At 36.8% G+C, this 16,004-nt stretch overlaps 2 protein-coding genes and 1 pseudogene across 8 annotated transcripts; 1 reads left to right on the top strand and 2 right to left on the bottom strand.

Annotated features, from left to right (window-relative positions):
• Positions 1 to 517: 517 nt before the first annotated feature.
• Positions 518 to 1,980, bottom strand: LOC126797591 (peptide deformylase 1A, chloroplastic). Its single transcript, XM_050524245.1, has 4 exons — positions 1,561 to 1,980; positions 1,230 to 1,319; positions 1,068 to 1,135; positions 518 to 890 (listed from the first exon to the last, which is right to left on the bottom strand). The coding sequence occupies exons 1-4, from the start codon at positions 1,969 to 1,971 to the stop codon at positions 650 to 652; spliced, it is 810 nt and encodes a 269-aa protein (XP_050380202.1). The 5' UTR covers positions 1,972 to 1,980; the 3' UTR covers positions 518 to 649.
• A 468-nt stretch (positions 1,981 to 2,448) lies between these two features.
• On the top strand, positions 2,449 to 2,895 carry LOC126797593 (eukaryotic translation initiation factor 1A-like; annotated as a pseudogene).
• A 1,449-nt stretch (positions 2,896 to 4,344) lies between these two features.
• LOC126797594 (uncharacterized) lies at positions 4,345 to 7,363 on the bottom strand. Of its 7 annotated transcripts, none has more exons than XR_007672444.1 (5): positions 6,374 to 7,362; positions 6,116 to 6,196; positions 5,707 to 6,032; positions 4,784 to 4,871; positions 4,371 to 4,657 (listed from the first exon to the last, which is right to left on the bottom strand). XR_007672444.1 is itself a non-coding variant. In XM_050524247.1 (4 exons), the coding sequence occupies exons 2-4, from the start codon at positions 6,383 to 6,385 to the stop codon at positions 4,367 to 4,369; spliced, it is 384 nt and encodes a 127-aa protein (XP_050380204.1). In that variant the 5' UTR covers positions 6,386 to 6,418; positions 6,828 to 7,363; the 3' UTR covers positions 4,345 to 4,366. The 7 variants fall into 7 exon arrangements, 2 of the variants coding, with proteins under 2 accessions (XP_050380204.1, XP_050380203.1); XR_007672445.1 differs by having other exon boundaries at positions 5,707 to 5,847; positions 6,374 to 7,361; XM_050524247.1 differs by lacking the exons at positions 4,784 to 4,871; positions 5,707 to 6,032 and having other exon boundaries at positions 4,345 to 4,657; positions 6,374 to 6,418; positions 6,828 to 7,363.
• Positions 7,364 to 16,004: the final 8,641 nt, after the last annotated feature.

The raw sequence follows: 16,004 nt of genomic DNA, 5'->3' as shown, positions 1-16,004 counted from the left end.
GGAACAGTAGACAAAATAACTAGCCCCTCTTCATCGACCTCCAAACTAGCTAATAATCAGAACTTGGCTCTCCGCTTCATCTTCTTTAATTAACTTTTAATCAGTGAATGTATGTTCTCACAAATTTAGTCATAACGACAGAGCTTCATATTTCATACATAATACACAGTACACTTATTCACACTTTTTCACCCTCTCAGTTTGAGTACATGAACATCATGTGTCCCAAAAGGTCCCAAAATACAATGGAATTTTCATGTCTAATGATCTTCCGAACATGTGTATTCGATCTGGCAGGAGTTGTATACTTCTGCAACTAGTTTTTATTTTTCCTCAAGTGGCACAATGATAAAACTATATCAGAACAGGTAACAGTATCCTCTTAATATAAAGAAACACACGAATATCTTGAAACAACATTAGCACTGCCAAACCAAAAAAAAAAAAACGCTGGGACAATGTTTATTGAGAGACGCACTGAGGTTCTAAAATAGAGAGCAAAATTTACACATGCTGCTAAACCAGATGGTGAACTATTAGATTGATCCCAAACAATCAATTTCACCAAGAGTCCCATAATCAATTGCTTAAATCAGATAGCACCTTTATCACAAAATTCTGTTTTATCCAAGTCCATGTTCAATATAAGCTACCGACATCCAAGCTTTGGACACCCCTCAGCAAGAGGCAAGTCCAAGTTTTCAACAGTTCTAAATGTTCTAGGGAGCATCTTATCAACATAAATAGTTCCTTCCAAATGATCACACTCGTGCTGCAAAATACGAGCCTGCCAACCTGAAGCATCTATTTTGATGGGTTGGCCATTGCGGTCGAGACCTGAAACTTCGACATCAAGATATCTTTCTACCACTGCTCTGAATCCATCAACACTGCCAGACAACAAAGTAACAGAAAAAAATTACTGACCTGGATGACATGAACTGTCCACCATCATGATATCGGTCTAACTAAAATGCAACACTGGATGTCAGGAACCATGCTAAAAAGTAACAGAAGGGGCTAAAACATTGCAATTTTCTCTAATTGTAGAGTTTTGCAGTTCTGACCTTAAGCAGCCTTCATAGAATACTGCAGTCCTGTTGCTCTTCTTTCGAAGCTTTGGGTTGATAATAACCTGTCTCAAAACAACAAATAAATTTTAAGCGAGACCGTTCAAATGCCAAGAGAGTGCATTATTTGGATATCCACCTCATACACATTCAACATACCAAAAGATCGAAAGGCCGCCTATCTTGAACTTTAATCTCATCCTTGGGTGCATAACTAATATATTCCTTTGTATCTTCCAAGACTATGATCTGCAGATACGTGAACGACAAACCTGTTACCATATTTGTGAAGTTGGTTTTCCTTAATGCAAGGGACTAAATCAGAGATTAATCCTCAGCAACAACTTAAGACTACAGTAACACATTATACAAAAAGCAATGTAGCTTAACCTGAACTGGTTACTAGATTTTTGTTACTTCAATCAACCCAATAACAACAATCAATAACAACTATCAACAATGAAATGATGAAAAGATAAACAGAACAGACCCTTAAGGGAACTCCAATCTGAGGAGCAGCAAGACCAACCCCAGGAGCCTTCCTCATCACCTTAACCATATCATCAACAATCTTCTGAATCCTCTCCGACCCGATATCCCCAACCTCAACCTCTCGGGCCGGTTCATGCAGAACCGGGTCTCCAGCTTTGACTATATCAGGCAGGCTCATGCCCTTCTTCTTCTCTGCGAGGCCCAGAAACCAACCAGCTCTGGCAACCGGAGAAGGAGATGAGCTGTAACTTGTGCGGCTCGTTAAGCAGGTGAGGAAGGCCGGTTCCGGATTCAGAATAGAAATGGGTGGTCGGAATCTATGGAATTTCCGGGTGGCCGGTCGTGTTTGGGATAATGCAGGCAGAGATAAGGGGACGAGGCGAAGTGTGGATCGGTGGAGAGTTTCCATTTGTTTTGGGGCGTTCAGAACTGGAGAACAGGGTTTTAAGGATGTTTTGACGGATGGTGTTTTTGAGTTCTCAAATTCAACGACAGGAATTGCGGTGTCGTTTAGGAAGTTCCATGTATACATAAGTTGCCATGTCAATATGTCATTATCTATTCTAAATTTCTAATCAATATTCAGTTACAGAAAAGAAAAGAAAAATATTTAGCTAGCTTTCGAGAAACCCTAGATCTAGGTTTTGGGAAACAACGAAGGGAAGAAAACGTATTCAACAATCGGTGGTGGTTGGTGGCTTCGATTGGGTTGTTCACTGTAGCTATTCGACGGCGGTTGTTGCTTAATCGTCAAAGTAGCCAGCAGTGTTTTCGTGAGTTCGTCATAGGTTTGTAGTTTAGTTTGATTTTTTCAACATTAATGTACTAATGTGGCTAAATATGTTGAATTTTGATTCATCAAATATGCCACCATTTCATAGTAATCATGCCAAAGGACAACGGAAAGGGAGGAAAGAACCGGAAGAGAAGTAAGAACGAGGCTGACGAAAAAAAGCGTGAGCTTTTGTTTCAAGGAAAATGACAGGAGTATGCCCAAGTGCTTCGGATGCTGGGTAATTGTCGCTGTGCAGCCTTGTGCATTGATGCAACCAGCCGGCTTTGCCATATCTGTGGCAAGATGCGCAAGAAGGTTTGGATTGCTACTGGGGATACCATTCTTGTTGGCCTTCGTGACTTTCAAGATCATAGGGCCGATGTCATTTTCAAGTACATGCCTGACGAGGTCAGGCTGCTCAAGGCTTATGGGGAGTTTCCAGAAAGCCGCCTAATTAACGAGGAAGGTTGTATGTGTTGTTCTGGAATTTACGAAGAGGATGAAGGTAGTGATTTCTACATCAAGTTTGAGGATGAAGACGTACTTGATATGATTTAACGTTTGGAGATCGACTCATGTTGGATTGCATGCACAGTAGTGCACTTTTGGAAGAAGGTACGCATTGCTTCCTTGTGTGGTTGATACAAAAAATTGAATGTACTACATAGGGTTGTGGTTTCAATATACAGTATATCGATCTTTGTTTGTTTTTTACCTTATAATAAGGTTGCTAATGTCTTGTATACGTTTTTTATTTTGCTGAAAGATAAGTGGAAAAGGAGCAAAAACTCCCAAACACTCTAATATATTAAATAAATAAATAAGAGAAAGTAAGATATGGGGACCAAATCAAAACCTCTTATAGAAAATTAGCGAGAAAAACACAATTATAAAAACTGAAAAAATTGGACTCATAAAGTCACTATTACAGTCACTACAAGTACCCTTTGTAGTTTGTACTCGATCGTACTTGTATATGTAGAGTAATAACTATTAACATCTAATGATGCATAACTGAAATGGGTAGGAGTGTAGGACTTGTCTTATAACTTTTAACATAGGTCCTGCCGATATTGTACCTTTGGTTTTCAGTTTTAACAGACTGAAACTTGGGAGACATATTTGTCAGATGGATCGCATGGCAGAGTGCTTCCCAACTACTCCGATCCCTAGCTCGATGTTAAACATCGTTGTACAGATGTGTATTACTACACATGCACAAATATATGGAATCGTACGTAGTCACGTAGGCTTGAATACAAAAATTCATTTGTTCTCTACAGCCAACTGAATATTTTCTGCAAAACACTGGTTTTTAGCTTCATGCCATAGCGTTTGGTATTGCCGTAGTGGCATAACTCTGCGGCAATACTACTATAAAAATAGCGATACACAATAGTGAATTATAGTTGTCTGATGGCCAGTACAACCGTTGTATGTTCAGCTCTTGTGTGATTGAAAATGGCTTATCGGTCACACAACTGTGGATCACCGTTATAGATTTTCGGCAGGTGCTCGGCAGCTCCTCGGCAGCTCGATATTGTTGGACTATCATATAACAAATGTGTTTTGCGACATATGAGTTTGTTGTAACTTTATGAATCAAGCAACGAACTATAAACCTGAGTTTCATTATGTATTTGGTATTTGGAACTTGTACAACAAAGATTTTAATATAATTTGTTGTGTGAAGATGAACCTCGACATAATGGTTGATAGAAGCGCTCGGCAATTGACTCTTCAGACAACTAATACTATGTGAGCATAGTTGTGTGAAACCTATCATACAACTAATGTAAACTTGAGTTTCATTGTGTTGTGTGGTTGGCAATCACACACAATCTATTTTAGTGTTCTGTTGTGTTTATCCTTTATTCCACAACAAAGTTTTGAATGCATTTTGTTGTGTGCTAGTTTATCATACAGCAACTTTTTCAATTGTACTCATTTTGTTTAGTTGTGCGAATTCAATGAGAGCATATTCTTTTGAATTTTCTGTTTGGTGAAATGATGTAATCATATTGTAAATTCAATAAAAGCCAATACTAAAAGTAGTGATCATACCAAAAGATCCATAAACCATATCATTCAAGTATTCAAATATCCAAAGCTCTTTACTCCTAGTACCTATTGAATGAAAACGTACAAGCTCCGACATATACTTGGCTACGACAAACTTAGCCCACGTACTCCTTGATCTCATCAATATCAGCTTGGATCTAAGGAAATACCTTCTCCATAATTTATGGATATGATTAGCCCATGCATCAATCTCATTAAAAGAGTTTCCATCCGAGTCCTTGTAACCGATATAATGAACCTGCAAATCAGAGTGTAAGAATCTATACATGTAATAGGAAAGCTGAGTTTAAAAGATTAGTACTTGAGAAAATATCACGATCAATAAAGAGAAAATAACCAGCCTTCTAGTTTTAATATCACGTACATTATCACAATATCACACGAATCCTTAAAGTTTGTGCTCCAGCTAGCTATCCTGGCTAGGACTCAACGCTGCTTGATAGGATCAATTCCTACATATAGAGAGTACTTACTTAATGTTAGTACTTGCCTGCAGAGTGCAGACAACTGCTTCCTACATAATGATATGAACAACTAGCAAACTCCATTCCAGTATAGTCTAAAGTCTTCAAATTTGTACTGGCATATGTGCCTAGTTTGTGTACTCATCAGAACTAGAAGCCATAGACAAGTACCACTACTCTCTTGCTAAATCAAGTTTCATTGGGATTTAAAAGAATAAAAAAGAACAATTGAAGAAGACTATTATTATAAGCAGAGATGCTCATTTCTCACTTTGTTCACATAGCTCAAAAAAATACCAAAGGGTTTGCTTGACTCTCATACATAAACTATAAAGAGAGATACTAATTTGTGTTTTAGTGCATAAAAATAAATAACCCCACTCTAAAAACATAAATCGCACTTCATTTTCTTTAAAGAGAGTTCTAGGTAGCCTTTAGGACTTTCAGTTTCAGCTACTTCATCCCAAAATCACATAGCTTCTCATATCAAACAGCTAGATCAGAGCTACAATATTACCATAAACTTCTAACTAATTAAGAATCACATAGCTTCTCATAACAACACACATGATGAATCTAATAGCTCATTCTTCATTTCAAATCTCATTTCTATTTGTGTAAGCAACCAAAAAACAAAGACAAAGTAAACTAAGATAATTTGGAAATAGATTTTATGCAAATCTGGTGGACTAGTATGAAGTTTTGAAATCTAAGTTTCTCAATTAAACACAAACCACAAAACTAACAGACTCTCAATTAGACGCCAAATCTTAACCAAGAGCAACACAGTAGCAATACAGTAGCATATGGGGGAAGAGTTTACCTTAAACTGATCCTAAAATGAGAACTCATAATGCTGAAACTTCACCATCTTCTCCAATGCAAGTCTAACAAGTGATCTTCCTCCAAATCCCCCCAAATTTGACATGCAAATGCAATTAAATTCCCCACATAAGAAACAAAACTAAAGAAGCAGAAGACATTAACCATTGATCAAAGGATGAACAAGTTGGTCTGCAGTTGCAAAAGAATTGTGATATTTCCAGTTGTATGTCCACACACCTCTTGTTTACATCAAAATAAGATTATGGCCAGTGTCTGCTTAAAAGAACTTACTCATGAAAGCCAATTCATTCTTTGCTTCTAAGTCTAGCAAGAGAGGCTAAGTAAGCTTTGGCATTCAAGTAACTGCAATGAATGAACATGAAACCAAAAACAGACAGAATATTTACCTGCTTCTTCTCATATTCCTTCACAGCTATTCCATGCTCGGCCTTCCTCTTTAATGCTTTTTCGACATGGGGAGCTTTTTCCTAACCAAACGACAACCACATAAACATAAATAAAACCAAATAGAAACATACACCAAGGTTAATCTCATACAATGTAATCCAGATTCCATGTTAACACTACGTCATAAATTGAGATTCTCAAACAAAAATTGCAAGTGTGTGGCTCTCATATTTGCTATAAGAACTAGGAGATCTTACAGTAGCAGTCATTGACTTTCATTTCTTACCACCAGCTTTCCCAACCTGCATTATGAACATATATTAATCCTAGATTGTATGTAAGACATGCATATACACATTACAAAGTGAAATAAATACAACCATGATCAAGCCCCATTTTGCCTATACTAAGCATCTACATCAACATCACCATATAAAAACAAGGAATCATAAGCTGAGATCATAAAGAGCATACTGCGAATAGGAAGTGGGGACACTAGGCAGTCTGATTCTACGACAATTGCCTACAAATCCAAATACAAACTGCCACACTTGAACCAAGTCCCAACTCACAACCATCATCAAACTCCAAGTACTAAAGTCATTCTTCATCTACCATATGGCTACAACTTGAATAACAACTACATAGCAACAACTTTGAAACCAAGAAAATAGTAACCCATACGAAACCAAACAGCAAACAAAACCTTACTAGGTATCGTTGATGCTCGCCTCCATTGCGACGGAGTGCTGGCAGCGCTGGAGCTCCTCAATGGCATTGCGGATGAGGTCCTCGGCCTCGCGGAGAGGGTTGGGGGCGGCGGGGGAGGGGGAGGGGTCTACAAGCTTCGGGGAGGATGAGGGTTTGGGTCTCTGATTGACCCGTGACTTCAACGCCGAAGTCACGAACTCAAGCAGCCTCTGCTCGGAACTGGGTCTCGGATTGGTCACCTGGGTCAGGCGATTGAGGATCTCAGCCGCGGCCTCTGGTTTCCCATCTGCAATAGTCGATGAGCCTCCATCAGTGATTGCTTTGAACACGTTAGGGTCGCCGAAGACGCCACCGAGGAGGATGAAGTCGGCGAAGGCGAAATCGGCTTCTGGATTGTCTAATTTAGACTGATTAGATTCTGTATGGGCGACGGTGTTGGGGTGAGGTGGTTTGGAGAGAGAGAGAGAGAGAGAGAGGGGCTGCGACATTCACAAGGAGAAAAAGGGAGCTGAGGCAGTGTGTGTATCGATTTTGTGAGAAAGATAACCAAGTGTGAGGGGGCTGTTTTGGCCAAGTGTTTTTTTTAGAGGGGGGGGGGGAGAAACTTTGAAATGTCAAAATGAAGGAGTTGATATTTGTGCTTAAATAGGATTGAGTAAAAGTGTTTCTAACATCTCATCACACAATAAAACAAGTATATTTTGTTGTTGTGAAAATATTATTATTTTTATTTTTCATACTATACTTTTAGGGTGAATCACGCATCTTGTCACCAATAGGTGAGCGAATCATGTAATATGTAAAAGTATATTTACTATAGTGATCATATTTTATGTACGCTCTAATTTCTTTGAAGATCAAGAAAATCGAAGATGAGTAGTTAAAAACATAATTTTGTATAATAAGTACGTATCGGCCGTGTTTAGGGTTAATCTTGCGAATTAAGATCTAAACATTGTCGAAAACATGTCCATTTGGTACCATATAAGTGTTTTGTTGATGATGTACACTATAATATCTTACGATTGATCAAATTTCATCGGTTTGTGACTATTGATCATTTGAAGCACAACGTGTACTAATGTGGTATAACATTCTTACTACGTTATATATCAACATGAGTCGTTCTAAATCAACTATATTGAGTGTACTACATTTTCAAAAATCAACTGTAGGATGTGATCGTCATAGGGAAATATAGTTGAGGTACATAAATTACTTATTTTCGAGTACAATTGGATCACAATTGATGCGGTCAATTCCTAAATATGAACTACTCACTATATGTATCCTCATATCCTCCCAAGGGCATCCATGTTACCCGTGTCTAAGTACGTGTAAACTTTTACACAGTTGCGTAGTGTATTCGTGCGAGATTGTAAAAAATTCCAGAGATTGTTTAGGCCAACAAAGCTATTTTTAAAATTTTATGAAAATTTTATGTAATTTAATAAATAATTAAAAATCAAACATGGCTTACGTGGCTAAATCCTGGCCTTTATTTATTTAACTATTCAAAAATTTATATTTTTTTAATAATCTAACCAATACTGAAATTGGATTTTTATTTTAAATGTCAAACCCTAAATCCTAAACCCTAAACATTAAACACTAAAAATGATCACACAACATAAAAACATTAACAAAGTGTATATTCTGTTGTACTAGTGTTTTACCAACTGCACAAGGTGGTACCTAGTAGATATAAGAAGAAATATGAAAACATACTCACACAACAAAGAGAAAAGTAATAGTTGTGTAATTTTCTTTGAGATGTTATTCAAACAACACCACTTTTAATATTTTGTTGTATAAATCATCTACCAAATGTAATTGGCATCCTCTAGCACATGTTGAAACGTGGAACGAAATATGAAAACATACACACACAACAAAGTAACAAGTAGCAGTTGTTGAATTACTTTAAGATCTTGTTCAAACAACACCACTTTTTATGTTTTGTTGTATAAGTCATCAACCTAATGCAATTGATATCTCCTAAACATAGAAAAAAAATATGGAAACATACTCACACAACAGAGTAGCAAGTAACAATTGTGTCAATTACTTTTAGATCTTGTTCAAACAACTCATCTTTTTATTGTTTGTTGTATAAGTCATCTACCAAATGCAATTGACATCCCCTTATACATGTTGAAACATGAACAGCCAAAATAAGAGGTCTGATAACTAAAATAAGCTTCTCTCACACAACAAACATAATATTGTGTATTGTCTTGTTAAAGCTATACAAATGCGCTATATAATTTTGTTGTCTCTATAATTCTGCATTTTGAGGGTGTTTGATGGAGGATATACATACAGTAGAATTTTAATCTTTGTTGTATAATAAAACCAAAAAATTTTCTTTTCATTTTTTTCCACCATTAACACGATAAAATTTCATAATCTTAGTTAGTAGTGCAATGTTAAAATTGATTCACTTATAAGTTCCATTTCTAGTTTAAATATATACGGACTGTAGTCGGAGTCGTTTTGAGAGGACTGTATTCATATGTTGGAGCTAAACTGCCAAAGTATCACTACTACACTTCGAGTCCTCATGTTATACATCTCTGGAAAACGAGGATGCCAGGGTGAAGTTCCAGAGCCTTGCATACCAGGGTGAGTCGACTTGGCTTCACCTTGTCGATGTCTTTCTGCGGAAAGAAAGTTTCTTACGTAAAATCATTGAAGATCAGGGCATTTGACAATTTGGTAGAGGATCTTAGAGGCCACGGTGTTTTTGTTCATTTTGGGAGATAAGTTGATTCCTTTAGTCCCCGGTGTTTGTTTGTTTGTTTTGTTTGTTCATTTGATAACTATCGATCTGATGAATAAGTCCTTAACAGTTCATCCTTTATTTCCTTCTTGAGTTAAGCATATATGCCGGCATTTGAATCAAACCACTTTTTGTGTATCAGGATTTTAAACCTCCATTTTTCTTTTAAACCTCCCTTTTTTGTGTCTAGTATATGAAGATATGTTTAGGTCCGTTATCAGATTTTGAGCTCGATTCTCCAATCTTCCTTAACCCTTTGAGGTCTAATCCATATCATATATCTACTTTAATTTGCTTACTTTCAGTTATGTTCTCGATCATTTATAGGCTACCTATTTCTATTCCATATCCTAATATCCTTCACCAAATCATAAAAGAAGGCAAAGTTAAAGGGGCAACGGCACGAATGTCAAATTCTTGTCTCTTCAACCTGATCCAATCGAACTCTTTGCCACCCTAAAGTTTAGGGCACCCATATGGGCGACACCCCGGCCCCTGCCATACCTTGTTACTTATTACAAGCATTTTCCTTGTACTCCTTAAATTTCAATACATAATATGGTATAGAACGCGCGCATGCAGAGCACCTTAGCTTAGGCAGTTAGAGAGTTAGGTCAAGATGCCCCAATAACCATACTATTCTTTTATTTCCGACCGAGTCAGTCAACTACTGGAAGTTTCTTCTTCTTGATTGATCCAATAATACACAGTGAGATGTAAACACGTAATTTGCAATTCAAGGTATAAGATCGACATGTTGCCTTCGTTCAACAACTATGGCGCCTAACGAGGCACCTTTCGGCCTTAAGCTCCTGCACTTAAGCCGCACGAATTATTAGAAAGCTCTACTCAATTCACATGCATGCTTGTTTCTAAAAAACTGGTGGATTAGAGGATGGTCAATTTGGCATCGGGCATAATTGGAAATTGATTAATTTGGAATCTATGTTCAGCCAAACTCTCTTGTACATTATAATTATTCCATGACAGATAAACTAGTTGTATTTCATTGACCAAACTCATGTGATTGATTAACAAGGTATGACAATTAAGGAATAATCTGCCTAATAAAAAGGAATGCAGTCCTCAAGTAAAACTGGAAGTTAACTAAACGTATTCTAACAAAAGTCGAAGTTCATATAAATGATAGGAATGTTTTCCAGAAGGCGTCGATTTTGATCATATTGAGCAAGGATTCCATTAATTCGGCATATGCATGCAACTCATACTCAAAAATAGTTTGAAAATCGATCTTGGACAAAAAGCATTTGACAAGCCCCCTCATCATCTACCTCGGTACCATCTTCGTTTTTTATCCAGTCAAAATCAATATATCTTGCTTTTCCTTCTTCTATCCTTTTATTTTAGGGTCCTTATCTTTTATAATCAGCTGCTTGCGTAAAAAGAAAATAAGAAAACGAATACAATGAGCTATACGCTATGAAGCACGGACACGCGGATACGCACCAACTCATAATAAAAGTGAAAGTGCTTATGGTGAGAATTGAACATTGGTCATCCAAGACACCCAACAACTCCTCAACCATTCCAACAAATTCAGTTTTTGTTATATTTATGCACACTTTAATATATATATATATATATAAGGAGAGAAACTCATGATAAAAATAAGAATGCTTGTGGTGGGATTCAAACATTGGTCATCCAAAGGATCCAACAAATCCTCAACCATTCCAACAGATTCAGTTTTTATTATATTTATGCACATTTTAATATATATATATACATCTAAATACTTTCAAATTTTTAAATTATTTGTTTAATAAATATATATATATTAAAATAATTTTAATTAACGTGTCCACCACGTGTCCGTGTCCAAAAAATATTTCTATATGCCGTGTCTACGTATTGAATCATGTCCAATACGGACACTCGTGTCTGTGTCTGTGCTACATAGGCTATACGATTTTTTCCCATATAAATATGGAAGCAGAGGAGCTCAAAGGCACCACCGATCTATTGTTCATTTCAGAAAGAAAGAAGCTACAACAATGAAGAAAAGCTACATGCCTCCTCATCCTTGGTACTCTCCAATTCTCGAAGAGCCTGAGAAACAAGACGCCAAAAGTTTAAGGGTACTCGAGAAAGGACGTCCTGCTGCAAGGTCTCAGGCTTTGGATCAAAACAATGAGGCAGCAGCTGCAGCACCGAATAAACTAGAGAGGAAGACGACCGAAGACATTAATGAAAGCGCCGATGCGTTCATCAAGAAGTTCAGGAAGCAGTTGATGGTCCAAAGGCTAGAGTCGATCGAGAACTACGAGCAGATGTTAGCAAGGGGGCTCTAACAGATCAAATATATATATATATATATACATATATCAACCTAAAATCAGTGGATGATGCATGCGTAATATTCAGGCTCTAATTGAAGTACTGTCATAAAGTTTCTGTACGTAATTATATAATTGATTATATAAGTCCATTTATTTGTTTTTGGCTGCGTCTCTTGACTCTCTTCATCTCTAGCTTGCTTCTGTAGTTGTCGTAATCTATAATGATAATATGTTATATTGCAGGTTAAACAGATGGATTCGCATATAAGGATATTAAATAATAAGTCATAGTTCTGGTAGTGAAACTTCACTACGATCAATGAACCATTTTCTTGTATTAGCGGTTAATGAAGTAAGATTAATTTAGCTGTTAATCAGCTAGAATTCTGTTAATGCAGTATATTAGTCCTCAGTCAGTATAATCCAGATGTCAGCTATGTAGTTGTTGAGTTGGGCTTCTATGTAATAGTTTTCATGTAGCCATAAATAGTGAATTGCTCGGTATGAATCTTAAGCTAGTATTTTCATTTTAATCAAGAGAAAGTTGCTCCAGGTTCTCTTTCTTCTCTCTAGCTTCATCTTCTTCATTTTGCTAGATCTGTATATCTAGAGTTTGTATGATCATGATAGCCATGTTATCATGGTACGTATCAAAGCTTCGGCTCTTGATCCTAATACTGGTACAGTGTTGGTTACTAGTGTATCTCTCTTTGTGCTTCAGTGATCAATGATTTGATGTACGAAACCCTAGATTTGGTGATTTCTTGATATTGTGTTTAATAGAAGCCTAGAGTTTCATGCTAATGCTTTCTTGAGTATTAGAGTTCAGATTTGAATTGATTCTATATGATTCATGTTGAAATCGATGTGGTCTAGCTACTCATGGCTTTGTGATTGTTCTCCTATATGAAGTTGTGTACTCACTTTTACTAAGTAGCTCAGATTTGACGATTTAAGTGCTAAGTATTCTTGAAGTTAGGCTTTCATGAAAGTTGCGTAAGTTGTTAAGTCATGATGAAGGTGATTAGTGACAGTAAAAGTTAGCTTAAAAGCTATTATGGATTGTGGAAAGTGGAGTAGACTGTAATAGTTTCAGTAGATTGTGGAAGTGGAATTGACTGTAAAGGTTTAGTAGATTGTTAATTGTGTTGTTGTCTGTAAAAGTTTCAGTAAGTAAAAGAGGCTATCTGATAGTTTTTAGGTGGAAAATCTATATTTTTCAAGAGTAACTGTTGAAGTAACTATTGCTATTGATTGTATGGTGTTGCCCCAGTAACTGAAGTCATGACTACTCAAGCTGATACTAATGCTCTTTTGAGCATGATCACTATTAAGCTGAATGAGACTAACTTTGTGAAGTGGAGTTTTCAGGTTAACTCGGTTTTGGACAGTGACTTGTTTTGCTACCTTGATGGTTCTAAGCCTTGTTTTGCTACCTTGGACAGTGAAGGTTTGTTATCTCTAAAGATGGAACTGTTACTAGTGAAGTTAATCTTGGGTATACAAGTAGGAAGTTTTTTGACAGGGCTCTTGTTGGTCTGCTTATGGCTAAGTCTTCTTATGAAGCTTGAAATATTTTACTCAAAAGGTTTTCAAATGTTTCAAGAGAAAATATCATGCAGTTGAAAACTGATCTTCAGACTATTAAGAAAGGTGGAGAGAGTGCGGATAAGTATCTTCTGCGCATTAAACATGCAAGAGATCAACTCAGCTCAGTTGGAGTGTCCATCTATGATGAAGATATTATAATTGTTGCTTTGAATGGTCTCTCTGATGAATTTGCTACAATTAAAACAATAATTCGTGCAAGATGTACTCATATTTCTATTAATGATTCAGGTCACAATTATTGGTAGTTGAAATAGACATTGAAGTTCAATTTAATGTTGCATCTACTACTAGCCTTCCTACCCGCGCGATGCGCCTGTGGAAGGACCGCACTCGGGCGTTCATTTCTTTTGTTTTTGGACCAAACATTGACCCATGTATTAGCTTCAATGTTGTGTTTTAAACGACAGTAACACTATTTGTTTTGGTCTTGCAAGTTACTTAACTCTTACTATTTGAATGATTATTGAAAAGACGAAACGACCAGCTTTGTACAAATCATGAATCAATATATATCTAATATATTTACAATACTTTTTCATATCATCATAGTTCAGGCGTTGTATATAATGCACCGCGGCGCCGGCTACACAACTCTTTTGTCCCATTAGGTGGCAAGCTACGATTGGCACAAGCTGCTGAGGTCTAACCTCTGTATCTCCACATGGGCGCCAGTTCGGCAAAAAGTCACGACTGTCATTTTTCCGGCGCGGCTCGACGAAGCCGACTGAGGGACTCACAACCCCGAATTTTTTTTTCTGAGAAGAAACTTGTAGCCGAGATTTGAAATAGCCAAAAGTCAGATTGACAGATCTAGATCATTGACCGGGGGAACATGGCCGCCTCTCCCCTCATCGTCGAAGAGGTGCCACCACCACCGTTGAAGATTTCTCGATGCTTACGTTCGTAAGCTCTGTTGACCCTCCGATCATCAAAGATGTCAATTTGTGAATCGTTTTACCAGGTCTCCATAAGCATATGGCGGTCTCATTCATATTGAGGTATTAAGTTGTGGATCACCGAAGTGGCCACTAATTAATATAGTATAACTTTTATACTACACTTGTAACATCATGAAGCGACTATATGATGTACAGGTCTCGTGTTTAATCGACACCACACCATGTGATCCTTACATATAATTATGCATATTTGTAAAAAAAATTATCGAATTTCAGACTTGTTTAACCGTCAGTTTGTCCGGTCAATCTAAAACGCTAATAATATGCCATATCAGTAAACCTATCACCGGAAGCCGATGGCCGAATGAGGCTTATATGTTTGCAACCACGTAATATTATTGAACGAGAGTGTGTGGTCGAATCTAAAAAAAAAGAATTATGTAAGGCTCCGGTTAAAAGATTTATGTTTAGTAAAAACACGCGTTTTTGTGTTATTTAATGAAATTAACAGTCAAATGATGTTTAAAATCAACGAAATTTTGACAAGGTACATTAATAAATATGTTAATCACATCGACCGATGTCGATCGACCATATTTATTACTTAAGTTGTTGATTACCGAAGTGGCTACTAATATAGTATAACTTTTTTATTACATTCACACTTGTAACATAGAAGTCTCTTGCTCTTTGAGCTACATACATGTCAGCCTTTGATCTGGTAAGTGGCTCATACCAATTAAATTCCAAGAGAACACTAATCTTCCCTTTATGTGTTTTCTGAAATATGCACATACTTCAGCATCAGCTAATCAATAATGCATTTTCTTATGAATCGTGAATCCATTTTCCCTCACGTAAAATTTCTGGCGGTATATTTTAACAGCAGCTGCATGTGACAAAATTAAATGATGTGGAACAATGTAGGGCTCAGTTCCTGAATTCCCAACTGTGCAATTTCGATAAGCTTTGGAGCACCGTACTTGGGGATTCAGTCCATTGTTATAACCAAGAGCAGCCACCACTCTAGGCTTGTTGAAGCAAAATTCTGCCTAATACGCATAACCCTTCATGTCAGCCGTTATAATGTTTTGTGAAATTAAACAAATCAAAAGTACTTCACCATTTTTTGAAATATTAAATTACTTACACCATTTGGTCACTTAACAATCCCAATCCAAGCTATTTTTGTTCAAGTGCGACGGGAAGATCATAGTGATACAAATTTACATAAGCTTAGAAACCACATATAACAATCAAATCAAGCAATACTAGAAGCACATTGATAGCAATATCAGCATTTTCTCTTTCTGCATGCAAGCTAATCTTTACCTTTTTTAAGCAAGTAGTTTATTAACCGATTGTAGTATGCAACTCCTTTCCAGTTCACTTTCCCAGTACCATCTACATAAGTTGAGAAAGGCACAAAAGAACTCAGAGCAGGTACAAAATAAATAAATTGAAACCTCAAGTGATGAAGAAATAAGTTATTAGGGAAGATTCTAGACCAAGATATTGAGAACCGATACGCATCAAAATTTAGGTAGATTAGTCTAAACATAGCATCAAAATCCCCATAAAATTA

The sequence above is a fragment of the Argentina anserina genome, chromosome 6 (genome assembly GCF_933775445.1).
Source record: "Argentina anserina chromosome 6, drPotAnse1.1, whole genome shotgun sequence".
Taxonomy (NCBI): Eukaryota; Viridiplantae; Streptophyta; class Magnoliopsida; order Rosales; family Rosaceae; genus Argentina; species Argentina anserina.
This window is presented reverse-complemented; position numbering and strand designations above follow the sequence as displayed.

What these genes read in the sequence shown, in the direction of transcription:
- LOC126797591 (XM_050524245.1), bottom strand. Translation starts at nt 1,971, where the DNA reads ATGGAAACTCTCCACCGATCCACACTTCGCCTCGTCCCCTTATCTCTG. An exon ending in GGCGGCCTTTCGATCTTTTG is followed by an intron (nt 1,136 to 1,229) that starts GTATGTTGAATG and finishes GTTTTGAGACAG; the next exon opens with GTTATTATCAACCCAAAGCT. An exon ending in TTCTATGAAGGCTGCTTAAG is followed by an intron (nt 891 to 1,067) that starts GTCAGAACTGCA and finishes GTTGTCTGGCAG; the next exon opens with TGTTGATGGATTCAGAGCAG.
- LOC126797594 (XM_050524246.1), bottom strand. An exon ending in AGGAATATGAGAAGAAGCAG is followed by an intron (nt 4,658 to 6,115) that starts GTAAATATTCTG and finishes TCTGATTTGCAG; the next exon opens with GTTCATTATATCGGTTACAA.